General features: G+C 38.5%; 1 protein-coding gene across 1 annotated transcript in view; it reads left to right on the forward strand.

Moving 5' to 3' along the window:
* hpse2 (heparanase 2) overlaps positions 1-13,813 on the forward strand; it is a 56,501-nt gene extending 42,688 nt beyond the window's left edge. Inside the window, exons 7-12 of the mRNA XM_039783607.1 lie at positions 1,220-1,313; positions 2,223-2,329; positions 2,557-2,671; positions 6,982-7,127; positions 9,339-9,485; positions 11,836-13,813. Of these exons, the coding sequence (XP_039639541.1) occupies positions 1,220-1,313; positions 2,223-2,329; positions 2,557-2,671; positions 6,982-7,127; positions 9,339-9,485; positions 11,836-11,998 (772 nt within the window). The 3' untranslated portion in view covers positions 11,999-13,813. The remainder of the gene's footprint in view (positions 1-1,219; positions 1,314-2,222; positions 2,330-2,556; positions 2,672-6,981; positions 7,128-9,338; positions 9,486-11,835) is intronic.
* The last annotated feature ends 908 nt before the right edge of the window (positions 13,814-14,721 follow it).

A 14,721-nucleotide genomic window follows, 5' to 3' on the forward strand; every position in this document is an offset into this window, starting at 1 on the left:
AATATAGATTGGTTCAGCAAAATGGTACAGCAAGACTATTGAGAGAAGATTAAAAAAGACTGTTGCAATATTTTAAGATCTGGATTTACCTGATCATGAGGTTCAGTGGAAACTTAAAATCAGATTGCTTTATCAATACACTCGTTTTGTTCTGATAGCGCTCTCAAAAAGTTTATTAATTCAACACAGGAAGTTTGGGCATTTGGGAGACTGTTTGCCACACAACTAAACCAGGGAATGTATCTTTAACTGTTACCAATTTTAACAGTGTTGTGTGTTCTTAGTAATGTTGTTGCTGACATTTTTCTCAGTGTTAATGCATTGTTATGTTTGTACGTATCATAAAATACTTAAAAATAAATAACTTCACCTAAGAGAGGCAACTACATAATGTACTCGCAGTTTTAAGACTCAACAGTTTTCTTCTTTCTTCTGCATTGCAAATAAGATGTAAGATGTGTTTTATGGTACCTGAAACACAAGTGTGTGGTTGGTGCTCTATTGTTTTCCTCTCTTGGCCTCTTACAGGGGATCTTGGAGAGGCTTTTTCTCTGCCCACAGGAGATGTTCCTCTCCCAATAAATTCTTCTCTTATCGTGCTCTCTTAACATCATCTCTCATTATCATCTTGATATGTCTTTATCTCTCTCACACACAAGGATGTCTGCATTGTTTAGTCTGAAATCTCAGTACTTCCAATTCCCACATAGAATTGGATTGTCAGTATCCTAAAGTATAATGAAATATGTCAGTAGTATGTCATGTTCATATCTGTTGAAGTGAAATTATGTATTGTGTACTACGTATGAGACCAATGAAAATAATACAAAAAAAAAACTACATTCCATAATGAATTACTTTCTTGTTGTTATTTTACAGTCAACGGGCCATTGACCTGCCTTGTAGTGTGATATGTTATTATATTATATAATAGAATATTATTTACCAAAGTGATAACGGTAGATGGTGACAGGATTGCCAACTGTCAACATTTTTTAATGACATAGAATATGGAGATCATTTTTAATTTAAGGTTTTACAAAATCAAACTGAGCTGGGTTTTGGATGGGGAATCAAAATGAAGCTTGTACATTTCAGTTTATTTTTCACCATCTGTGCTGTAATAATGTGACGATAATGATGTTTGTTGCTCACATTGTAAAGAGTGCACAGTACAGAGTGTTTCTCTCACAGCAGTTTCCTTCCATTTCCATTACAGTTATTACATGGATGGCAGGGTGAACAAAGTGGAGGACTTCCTAAAAACTCGTCTGTTGGACACGCTGACAGAGCAGATCACTAAAGTCACCAAGGTATCTTAGTTTCCCTTAAAGTTCTGGAATTTGACTTCTACTATGAATAATCTCAGTTGAATTATGTAAATTACACATCAACTACTTCTGATGCGGCTGCTTGATGCATACCATGGGTCAGTTTTAGAGCTGTACTGTAGATACAAAATTTGATTAATGTCTGGTGTATATTTCAGAGGTCCTATTTCGGGTCATTCACACCACCTCGAGGGAGGATGTGAAGAAACAACTCATTTTAATCATGAGTTATATTTGCATTTTATTTGAGTTTGCCAAGTCATGCATCTAGCTTTTGTGATGATAAAGCCACATGTGCTAACCACAAGAGTGAACCCTCAGGGTAAAATGGTTGTGTCCACCATGAAGTAATATTATCAACACTAGCTGCTGTGGCCGACTTGCTGAGTTGTAAGAGATGAACAGTGCCAAAGTGCCTCAGGGAAAAAGAAGCAATCATTCCTAAGAACAAAACTTAAAACATTCAATGAAATGTAATTGAGTGGGATTATTCGGTGCAGTACCACTCAGCCGAAGTCAGTGAGATCAGGTTTTTGTGTTTATCGTTTCCTGAACATTATTATTCTGTGTGCATCTTTATGTTTCTGTGTCTATTTGCATATGTGGAAAGTGGTTTGTTGCCAGCTCTAATGACTTCATCAGCTTGCGGAGTCACTAAAATTCAGTCAGTAACAGGAAAAGGATTTAGTACAACACAGAATCGTTCCTCAGCACCGTGACAATATACTTGGTTTACTCGTATACAAAATGTATGATCCTATTGTAATGGTCCTTAAAATACATTTTAATGAAAATGATGCATTGATTCAAAAGACACAAAAGTGAATTCCAATTGGAGCTTTCACAAAGTTTATTCCCGTGTGGATTTTGATGATTTCACTCTCAATACAGGTTGTGAACACACATACTCCTGGTAAGAAGGTGTGGCTAGGTGGACTGGGACCGGCGTGGGCAGGAGGCATCAGTAATCTCTCTGACACATACGCTGCCGGCTTTCTGTAAGTACTGTTATCATGATGTACTGTAGCTGCTTAAGAAACCACTATGGTGTGTTCTGTAGATAATGATACCTTTTCATAATAATGAATGGAAACCAGCTGCACATGTTAAGAAAAAATTATTTATTCCCAATGCATTATTACAATCAAAAGCATCTGCTGTTGCATTCCTTATATTTATTTTATGTGTGTGTGTGTGTGTGTGTGTGCGTTCATTTGTATTCCAGGTGGGTGAATGCGCTGGGTATGGCTGCTGTGCAGGGGATTGATGTTGTCTTGCGTCACTCATTCTTTGACTACGGATACACACACCTTGTGGACCAGAACTTTAACCCTTTACCTGTGAGTCTCTCAATTTCAGTTCAGCAATGATTAGAATGGCTATTGGTTCTAATTGTCAGGGCCTCAATTCACCCTTCACCCTTCATCATGCTAATAACGAGGGTCTGACCTGAGCAGTCCTGTTACGCTCTGGACCTTTTCTATACCAGACCCAGTGCCTCAATGGCACCTCTCGCTCTTTCCCGTGGGAGCTATTAGGTGAGATGAAAGGCATTTAGTGGTGATGAGTGCTTAGACGCGGGGGCGAAATGCCATGTAACCTTAGCCCTTTGTCAGTAGCTCAGGACAGTGTCACTGCTTCCCTCTACCCCCATCACAACTGTGTGCTTCTCTGTGCGGGACAGTCGGCCGGTGAGAGATCTGCAACCTGAGATGCTGATACACAGGCATGTTAGTAAAATAGCCTGCAACACTGTGTGAAATAGAACTGCCCCATCCCAAGTTCCTCCGTGGTTTGGTTGGAATCATGCAGGGGCAGAATGGGGAAAATAATTTTAACAAGACAGATGTGTTGGAGGCCTTCTTTTGAGGTCGTAATATTTCTTATTGTACTCAAAGCTGAACTTGAGACGTTCCTTGGTAATTCTTTTTTTTTAAAAGGGACTTTTAAACTGTTAAACTGATCTAATTTTCCTGAGGGAAAAAAGAAATTAGTAGTGTGAAGGAGTGATAAAATACTACCATCTGCCAAGTTCATAAAAACAAGATGTATTAAGTTTGTAAAAAAGGGTTTATATTAAGCTGAGGCAGAGCTGAGGTGAGAGAGAGCCTTACATTAAGGGGATGAACACTAAATCATTGTTTCTACAATAAAAAGATGATTGAATCAAACATTTGTTATTATTCAAGATTGTTTTATTCTTGCTTAATGAGTATTTGCAATCCCATGCAATCCCAAGTACCATTTTAACTGCTATTGTTATTGGGCTCATGAGCTAATCACTTCTACAAAATCTGACAAACATTTTTCACTAAATCCCTCAGTTCCCTCTAGCCAGCATGCACTTTCTTCTGCCTCACTTCAACTATAAGATATTAAACAATCGAGATGGCCTTCATTTTTCTTCCCTCTTCGTTTCCATTATTTTTCTGGGAATGAGGGTTTCCCGCTAGGATCACAATGCTTTTAACATGGCTGGATGTCTAAAGGCTGCACCAGCCTACCTGCTGAGAGAATTCACTGCAGGGCCAACCTGTCCTCTGCTTGGGAAATTTATGACCTGGTCCTTTTCCCCTGTCGGATGAGTCCCCCATTTGTAGAATCCAGTTAAACCCCCCCTGCCCACTGAATGACTCCTTTTTCCTTCCCTTTTACTTAATTGCTCCTCTATTCCAATCATCCTCTTTTTTCTGTTTTGTTTTGTTTACACTCTGCACAACCTGTTGTCTTTGTAAACTCCTAAAGTGAAATGCTCTGAAGAGAGAAAATATTTCTGGTGAATACAGTTGTCTAGCCCTCACATAAATCTCGGAGATGAGGCAGTAGGCTTACAATTTAGTCTTTCTCTAACAGCCCCTTCTCCCAATGTTGAACCCTCCGACTTGCAAACCTCCATGACTCTGCATAATGTGGGTATTTAGCCTACTTGTACCTATTAGTACCTTTTCCTGGATATGTTTTTCCCTTAATTTTTAACGGCTGTTAACCTCAATTAAATTTTACTAAAGATGGTTAACTTTCCGCTAGAAGCACTGTAATAGTATGACCTCATACTTGGATCTCAGAGATTAAAATGGTCTCAACCAGACAGTCTGATTCTCATTCGCCCTATTAAGCTAAACACTAAAGGTTAATTTGTATTCTCCTTGTTATCGTCCTCTTATTCCCTTAACTGTGCTGCTGAGGTTTAATTGGTTTTCATGTGTATGCTTTTACTTTTCTTGAATCCTTGACATGTTACTAGTTAGCTTGTGCCTGCCTGTCTTTCTCTCAGGTTCCTGGTCTACATATACTGTATAGTATTTTGATTGGATCTCAAAGTGATGGTTGTTTATGGTGCTAAAACAGTTGTTTTAAAACGTTTTACAAGTTACAAATACTTATGAGACTGTTTTAGCACCGTAGTTCCCCCTAATTGATGTCTGTCTGTCTTGAGAGTTGGGGGCAAAAAAGACAGGGCGAGACAGACAGGGAGACAGACAGGCAATTAGAAAGGAAAACAGGCAGGCAATCAGACTGTTGAGGATTTAGGACCCTTCCCCCCAAAGAATCAGTTTTATGTCCTGCCAATTACTGTTCTCGTCAGGGATTTTAACACAGCCGTAGTTTCAAATATATAATTTATTGATGGTTGCTTTTACTTGTGTTTTGAAATTTAAACACAAAGCAAGTGTAAAGCATCACTGCGGCCATCTTGCACAAATAAAACTCCAGACTCATAACTGTTCTTTGTTTTATATACACTATGTAATAAGCATAGATCACAGTTCGGGCCATACATTCATCCTTCCATCACTCTGTTTTGGCCAACACTATACAGTTCCATACTGTGCTCTGCTTCTTCGATGCCTTGGCAGCAAATTAAGTTAAAGCCTGCATGGAAAAAAGAAGCCCTTAAATGTTGCCATATGCAGGATTGCATGGGAACTTCCTGAGGAACACATGTTGTTCTGGGTCTCTTGGAGAGGTGTTGAGTCTGTTTAGTCTATATAGTGAGACACAGTATGGTGGACCACTCAACAGTGATCATAAAAAACAGCAATTCATGATGGAGCATAATATTTTGTAAAATGTCATATTTAAGACCTGTCAATTCTAAACAGGTCAGTGGTTGTTAGATACAACTTGACATGTTACATGGGGTAATCAGCTACAACTAAGTGTCAAGTATAAAGTGCTGACATCTTTTGTTTCACCATGTCACAGCCCAGCTGCTTTGCCTGCACATTCTCAATTATCACAGTTTGCGAATCGTATTCTATAGTCACCAGGACATTTGAGGAAACAAAATGGAAATTTTATCAATATTTTCTTTACAGTTTTTCTTGATTGCTTTGATGCAGCAGTCAACTCAAACTCCACATTTTCACAACAGTTAACACACAGGCCGAAACAGTGGCACTCATGGTCAAAATGACACATTTTGTTTGCAAAAGGCTCTAACTGTACCAAAACATTTAAAATATGCAACAAAAGCAAATTTTGCCTTCAAACAACACAACTTGCAAACAAGTGTATGAGCTCTTCCAATCAACCATTACACAGTGGACAACAAAATACAGCACTCAGTGCAAATCAGTGCACCATTGCTTGTCATTGTAGCCTATTACTGTACGTAGCTTTCATGCCAGTGCCATTTGTTGTCAAATTTGTCTTCTTGCAAAGAATTGGATCCAGAATCAGAAATGCTTTAATGCAAATTGTATTGATTCCATTGATTCTTATTTTCAAACTCTGGCTGAAAACTGAAATACTGTAAATATCACACAAAATACATGTAAACCAAAATAAAATATATTAATTAGAGTATAAGAAATTAAGAAAATTAAAATAAAATCTATTACAGTATACAAGTATAAACATCGATTACTGTAGAGTATAAGAAATAGCCACTATTGATACTCAGTCTCTTCTGTCTTGAAGATGGGGCCACATGGCCTAACCCTGTACACTGATTGCTAGTTGAAGATTTGTGTGAAGGAGTGTCAAACAGGTGCTTCAGTGATTTCATACTGATGTAGGTAGTTTCTAATAGTTAGGAACAGATGGCTTCTGTTTGGTTACCATAGCTAAAACAATAGAGTTTGGACTGTTGAGTGACATCCGTGTTAACTGTTCTACAAAAGGGTGGCGAAAATGTGCCAATCCATTGAGAAAGGGTTAACACATTTGCAATAGGTGTCTTCTGCTCTGCTGAGACAGTGATGATGAAAACCGAGTGGATCCCAGTTTCTTTAAGCAGGTCAAAGCAATCAAGAAAAACTGTAACGGGAATCCAGAATCCAACAGTGCTGTGATAATGATCTCTTTCAATAAAAATCCTCACGTTAGATTTACCCTCGCATTAAACTACAGTGGAGTCAGCAATGCTTTTACAGTAAACTGTTTGCCTGTTGTCGGTCAGATCAGGTCTTTAAAACTTCCTTTTCACACATGCCTGCTTTTGCATTGTATCTTAAAACATGTGAATCCTGTCCTGAGCATTATGATGCTAAAATTAACCCATACTGTGTGTGTGTGTCTGTGTGTGTGTGTGTGTGTGTGTGTGTGTGTGTGTGTGTGTGTGTGTGTGTGTGTGTGTGTGTGTGTGTGTGTGTGTGTGTGTGTGTGTCTGTGTCTGTGTGTGTGTGCGTGCGTGTTGCCCTTACAGGACTTCTGGTTCTCTCTGGTCTTCAAGCGTCTGGTTGGTCCAAGGGTTTTAGCTGTGCGGGTTGCAGGACTGCAGAGGAAGCCGCAGCCAGGACGAGTCATACGAGACAAACTACGTATCTACGCCCACTGTACCAGCTACTACAAGTACGTGCTACAGCTTAACCACCTTGGATTAGTTTGTAACCTGCACTTAAATACAGCAAGAGTGTACATTATATACTGTGAGTTATTTATATACAGTCTTTTTTTGTCATTTGAAGCTGACAGATGACAAAGCACACACCCTGTCAGCCTTTCAGTGATGTGTAGTAATACTTGAATGTCCTTGAAGATTTAGATGGAAAACAGACTGCTGCGGTTTTTCTACTCCATGTGTCCTGCAAACACCTGAGGCTCAGTGTCTGGTGGGGAAGAACCAAATCCCCAGCCAGCCCATTCAGCTTCCCATAAATAAGCAGACCGCAGACACCCGCTCATTCACAGCTCAGAGCCTTTAAAACGTAACGGGTATCACTTATCAGGTGTGTGGGTTCTGTCTCCCTGCCGTCAAAGAGCCGCTGAAAGGTGTGCTAGGCCTTTATCCCATCTCGGATTGGCTGGAGGGGGGTATTCCAGGGGGAGGGGGAGGGACAATAAGGCGTTCTGTGCCGGGAGGAGATAAAGAGTGCCACCGTGGCCTGTTCAAGGTTATCATTTAACCCAGGCCAGTGGCTGTCAGCACCAGGCTAAACTTACGGCCTTACTCTAGACAGGGCTCGTTTACAGGTGGAGCATCTCTTAGAAAAATAGTGGAGCGTTGCACAGATAGATGGTTGATAACTAGGCAGGAGTTGCATAACCAACACACAAATGAAGCCTGATGACATGCATGCAAATATTTGAAATACTTTTCAAAAAGTATACTCACTCAGCCACCTAGTATGTATGGTGAATTTGGGAGTAAAGAGATGCCCATGGCATGCGGTACCGCTCAGCGCCACTCAACACACCAATCAGCCATGGACTCATATGATCAGACAGTGAAGCACTAAAGCAGTCCCTCCTAAATCCAAAAGTTTCAGCTGCCATTATTTCTGCCACTTTGTGGTTTTACACAGTCAGCCCTTAAGTGGATGAACTGTTGTAGTCTTAGTGGTTTGACTGTACTGTGTAAGACAGCAAAGACTGTAAATGTGCTCAGGCAGTCAGGGGTTTGAAAAGTCTTTGCAGATTAGATATTTGACTTTCACTGCCCTTTTAACCCTTTTAGTGGTTTGCATGTCATTTTTTTCACTTTCCAGCAATGCTTCAACATCAAACAGCATCAACACATGTTTATGTTCCTGGGTTTGGATCGCTAGGAACCTCATCATTTGAAAGGCTTGAGAGGTCATTATCTCTCCCTCCATCTAACCATCTGATCTATCACTCAGAGCTATGGTCCATGTTTCTCAGAAACTATGGCTGCAAAAATTTAACACAGAGCCAGACACACAGTGTTCCCATCAACAGTACACTACTTTATTTCTCTATTTAAATATATTGAATATTGGCAGTCTTGGAGGGTTGATGAAATGAATGACTCACCCTGAGCTCAAACGAACAAAGATAAACATCAAACCAAAAACCAAGATTTCTTTAAAGATTGAGATTTTGGAGGTGGTAACCGAGTGAGATGTCTACCAGACCTGACGCTAAACACCAGGGCCGACATGTGGTATTCACTACAGCTGTGTTGTCTTTCTCCTCATATCTGGGCCCTTATTAGATTTTCTCATGTTTGTCTTATCTGTCTCACTTAGTTATTTACCTCTGGCCAGTATGCCTATCAAGTTGTGTCCCAAGTGCTTTGCTCTCAGGAGAGGGACTCGAACACTGTTGTCCGTGTAACTCAAGAAGTGTTGCCCGTCGTATTCACACCCTACATATGACCCTGGGCTATACAGCGACAGGTTTTAATATTGGACACTGTACAAGATCAGCAGATTTTTTTGCATCAGATAGCCTTTTTAAGGATGATTTAAAGGCTTTTAAAATGAAATGTGGTTTAGTATGGTTCATACTAAATATGCTGCCTAATAGAATTCTATTCTTGAGCATGCTTCATCTAACTTTATTATTTTTCAGTGAGCCTTTTGATCCAGATTAGATCAAGGAGTTGTGGTCTGATTATCTTGCTATATGTAATACGAATATCAAAGGCTCTCTTCTCTTTGTAGTCATCTTTAATTATAGAGAATTTCATTTAACATGGCAATGTAATATATAATGCTTCCCTATTAACAGATGTGGAGAGGAGCATTTTTTCTTCCTGATTGTCTTATCTTAAGATAAAGGAAAATAATGTGATATTCATCATTTTATTCACGGCACCAGTCATAACTATGTGAGAGGATCCATAACAATCTACATCATCAACCTGCATCGGTCGCGAAAGAAAATCAAGTTGGCGGGGACATTACGGAACAATACCGTCCATCAGTACCTTCTGCAACCCTACGGCACAGACGGACTCAGAGCCAAGTTAGTATCTCTCTCTGTCTCATACACATGCACACATATGCACATACACACACACACCGGCATTGAAGAATTGTTCCTTTCCATTCATTCGCGCTGATCAAACAAGACACATGCACTTGTGAGAGACTCAGGTTATCAAAACAGCCGTACAAGTCCTTTTATTTTTCTGTTTTATTTATCCTATATTTAACCAGAAAGGTTGCTTTGAGATACAATATCTCTTCTGCCAGGGAGTCATAGTCAAGATGGGCAGCAAAATAAAGTCTTCCAATCCTGTCATTGCTTGTGTATATAAAAAAAACGTATTTTAAAAATTATTAAGTTATTATTTTTGCAAAGGTAGGAAAGGCGTTAAAATGAGGGATAGGGATAATGAGAATTTAATGAAAACTTCATAGGTCTTCAATTAGATTTTTTCACCCTTAACAGGGTGTTAAACACTGGCCCGTTAAACGCTGCAGTGAATACATTCTAAGACAAAAGTGGTTGTTGAGCTGCATAATTCACGCTGAGTCGGCATGTTGTGTGACACACCAGAAAAAATTTGCAAAAACCTCTTCCTGTCTATAGATAGTTTAAGGCAACATAAATAATAATACGAAAATAAAAGCAAATAAAAAAGATTTTCTTTAATTTTTCAATGAAGAACATTGAGGCTAAATATTAATTCTTACTGGCATGATATTGCACTGCTTTCCTGCAACTGAAACTTGACAACTTAGTTTAAAAAGAAAAAGTTGATTGAGCCCAGAGTCCTTCACAGAGTTCCAATGTGTTTACACCCTTTTGTTTGAATGGGTTTTTATAGCCTGCAGCAGATGTTTTATAAATAGATTTTTTATTGCTTTTCATTATTATGCAATTGCAACTCTTAATTTAGTTCACAATTTTTACTATGATACAGTATATTGCACTGCATATATCAAGGTAATATTAGTCCCATTGTCTTAAAATAAAAAATTATGGTTATGCTTTCAGTCTCTTCCTCTCGCCTGTTATTGTGACTCAGACTTAAGCCTCAAATACTGGAATAACAGTCTAATGATGGGAACTGTGTGTGTGTGTGTGTGTGTGTGTTATACGATCCGACATGCGGCCTTAATGGAGGCTCAGGCATGATCCTTCAATAACAGCATAATGATGGAGGATGTTTTAGGTGTTAAAACAGGATTGCAATGCAATTAATAGGAGAGAAAGCTAACGATGGGCCTTTTTCAGGCTTTAAGTGCTTTCCTTTACCACAGGCAGCACAGGGAGACTTTTATGAAGAATTTAGCAATACCAGATGTCTATAAAGTTGTCTGGGTAGAGGGACTTTTTAACGCTGGCCAAGTATTCAGGTCCATGCATGTTCAAGGAAAGCTTTGAGCAACTCAGTGTGATTCATCATTTCTCCTTATTCAGAAAATTTTATTGAATTTGAGGTTCACGTAAAAATATCCAGACCATTCGCCGTAATCCTTATCGTGAACTTTACAGTATAATACTAGCAGCACTTTAGAGTTGTGTGTTAAAGGTGATAATACAGTATAACGAGATCATTTCTTTTCAGATGGTGTCAGAGGTTTTCAGATGATTTATTACATTACATATTACATTGTTACAATTGTTACATTATTACAATTTATAAATTATATATATAAAATTAGAGTCCTACTCAAGCTGACTGCAGGAAGTTTCTTTATATTTTCCTGCTTTATTTTTGAAGTTTGATCTTCTGGTTAATGTACAATCTTTTTTGTGACTATTACTATTGCATTCGACCCATAATCCATCGTTTAATAGCTACTCTTCAACAATATTTCATATTCTAAATGTTGTCTTATGGTAAAACTATCATCTTTACTTTTTCACACAGTGGTAATTTTAAGAAACATGACAAATTAATTTATATCGAAATAATATTTTGAACAATTTGTCCTTGAAAACTATATTTAAAATATTTTATAAGAATACAATAGTAACTAGAATAATTTTGTAGCTCTATAATTTAAAGAGTAATAGTAGTGATTGTTGCTGAAGAAGAATATTTCCATTGCTTTAAGTCTTTAACATGTGCTATTTCAGTGCAGTTGCCTCCAAACGTTTTCACTCTGCAAGAAGTCAGATTGTACTACTGTGCAGTTGTAAAATTGCAATTTTGTAACAACAGCACCCCCAAGTGTACAACTTCAACTAGGTGACTTAAGATGAATTTTGCAGTCTTCTGTTGATGAGGTGAAAAACTGCACTTTCATCTTTGTTTCACAATTTTCTACAACAACCAGATTTATGTGTCGGAAGGCAGGTGAAGTAAACTGTCTCTCGCTGAGCTAATGCAGTGTGTATTTCCTGTATCCTCCCTCTGCAGATATGTCCAGCTGAATGGGGAGAAGCTGTTAATGGTGGACAATGAGACATTCCCAGAGTTGAAGCCTAAGACATTGAGGGCTGGAAGAACAATAGCCATGCCACCCATGACCATAGGCTTTTATGTCATCAAAAACATTAATGCATACGCCTGTCGAAGATAACGCTGAAACCGCCATCCCTGAGCTGTTGGAGTGAAGCTCAGACCTCTACAAACCCTCTGCCAGTTTGACCCAAAGCTTAACAAACTGTGGCTCTTCACTGGGATGTCAGAATACACTTTTTTAGGATTTTTGTGTCTTGCTTAAGACACAAAACACTTCAGTAGAATGGACACTTGGTTTGAATACAGTGCAATCCTCTGGTTTAACATCAGCCTCTTCAACCTATATTTTAATGGTGATATTTAAATTACAATTAAAACCTGGCCCTACCCTTATTGTCTTCTCTAGTCCAACAAAGACTTGCCCAAGACACATAAAAAGGGCTGCACTGATCACTTTTCAATTATTTTCACCAGCAACTCCTCATATGCTAAAAGACTTTTATGGACCGTGATTGTCTTGTGGTTTTGTATTACATTATACAATATCATAAGAGTTCACATTCTTTGACTTGATTAAGCTATATGTTCTTCTCTTGGATTGTAAAACCTACGAGTTTGTTATTCGGTGTCTGCCAAGAGTTTTCCTTTTTTCTAATCTTTCACTTACCAACTGAGAGAAAACCCTGAACAGGCAGTGTTTCTGAAGCATACACAAGTCATTTTCACTTTGACTTGATCCTTTCCACAAAGAGAAAATGCCGTGGTGTGTGTAAGGTCATGCCTGGACTAGCCAAGTGTGTGTGTGTGTGTGTGTGTGTGTGTGTGTGTGTGTGTGTGTGTGTGTGCGCGCGCGTGCGTGCGTGTGCGTGCACGCGTGCGCATGAGGGTGCACATGTGATAAAGCTACTGATGTGTCTGTCCAGTCTGTTTTGCTTCTGAAAGTATACGTTTCTTCCCTTGCCATATTAAGTGGCTTAAAGGGAAAATCTGTTACCTTTAAAGGCTGTTTTTGTATGTTGTGTGTATCGTTGCTTTCCTGCTGCAGGTTTCAATCAATTTAGCTGCAGAATACGATAACCACGATGTGTCTCTAGTGTTGTGTTGCAGTGATGCATAGCTGAAGATCAATGTGAACCCATCCATTACATCTGTCCTCACATGCAGCCTGCATCCATACAAAATCTGAGGTTTGTTTTCTATTCAGAAATTCTAAAATACAATTTTTTTCAGGTGTAGTTTAACCTATCCCACTATCTTCAGTGTGATCTCACGTTTTATAATCTTATGCTGCTAGGGTTTTTTGTACTAAATATATATATATATATATTTTACATAATTTTGTACAGATTTACTGTCATATATAATTAGATAATGTATTGTACATAAACAAGAGTGATGAAAATAAGTGATTTAAACTTGATATGTTTACTTACATACAGTATACATCTAATTTATATGATTAAATACTTTGCTTTATCTTTATATTTCTTTTATAAAAGACTGTTATGTGAGTGGTACTAATGCCACAACTCTAAAGATAAATCTAAAATCATTTGTACTGAAAAACAGGGTGACTGCTAAGATGCATATATGTCATAGGTGCAGAAGATGGTTTATAGTTCATAACCCATGTTTCACATTTGTTTAATTTTTAATTTTATAATATTTTAACCATCTTATTTAAAGTTTGGCTTGTTATTCCCTAGACTAAACCACATGAATAAGAACATTGATAACATTTTTACACTCTTACATGGTGGAAGACAAGCAGGAGCAGTTAAATATAAATATTTGTCCTCTGAATGTGTTCATAGTTAATGTAGAGATGTTCATATTTCTTTTGGAGAGCATTATTTTAATATGTAAAGTGTGCCTATATATTATTTTTTCCTAAAAAAAAAAGTTTACATAATAAACACCTACAAATACCTAATACGTTGCATTTGTTTGTGTAGGCTTATGTCAAAATGACAAATTCCTCATGCCACAATTTGCACTAAAGCAAGAATGCTTTCCTATTTAGTTTGTCAACTCATCAGACAACATTAAACTTTGCTTGTAAACTCACTATGTTGCATGCAAGAGAGGATACTTCTGTATAAACAGCTAAGTCCCATCAAGTGAATTAACATTGAGCATTCCAGCCAGACTCCCCAGCAGTTCTCAGGCTATAACAGGGATCTGCAGAAGCACATGGTCTCAAGGAGAAGAAAAAGAAACTAGGAGATGAGAGGATATGATATACACACGCACAGGAGCACAAAGAAAAGCAGATTTACCCTCCTATAGAAACCTATAAATAAAAACTGCCAGATTCTAGCAGCATCCAAAGCAAACAAAGGTACCGCAGTATTAAACTCACCATCGTTCGCACACTTACTCACTCTCACATACACAAACTGTTACACTCTGTGGCCCCAGATGTGGAAGCAGCTGGAGCAAGTCTTTGTAGTGAGAAGAGTGCTGTCTTGTCACTGCGTGAGACAGCTGCTGATGGGAAACATGAATCCAGGATGGGGTTAAACCTCCAGACCTCAGCTTTTGTGCCCAGACAGACTGAACCTGGGCCAGACCTGGCTCAGTGTCTGCTGATGCATAGACAACTGGGATCTGCTTGGTAAAATCATGTAGAAGGGAGATGAAGGATCTTGTCTGCCTTTTGACTAAACACTTGTTCACTTTCTCCCAGAAAAGCATTATATGTGAAAACTGCATTAATTTCTGTAGAAAGTAAGGCGAGGCTTGAACTGAAGTATAATGACAGTGAGTCATTAACGATGGCAGCCCTTCAAGAGCTGTGATCCAAAGCATGTACCTTTAATTATATTTTGTTTTCATTTC

The sequence above is a fragment of the Perca fluviatilis genome, chromosome 19 (assembly GCF_010015445.1).
Source record: "Perca fluviatilis chromosome 19, GENO_Pfluv_1.0, whole genome shotgun sequence".
Classification (NCBI taxonomy): domain Eukaryota; kingdom Metazoa; phylum Chordata; class Actinopteri; order Perciformes; family Percidae; genus Perca; species Perca fluviatilis.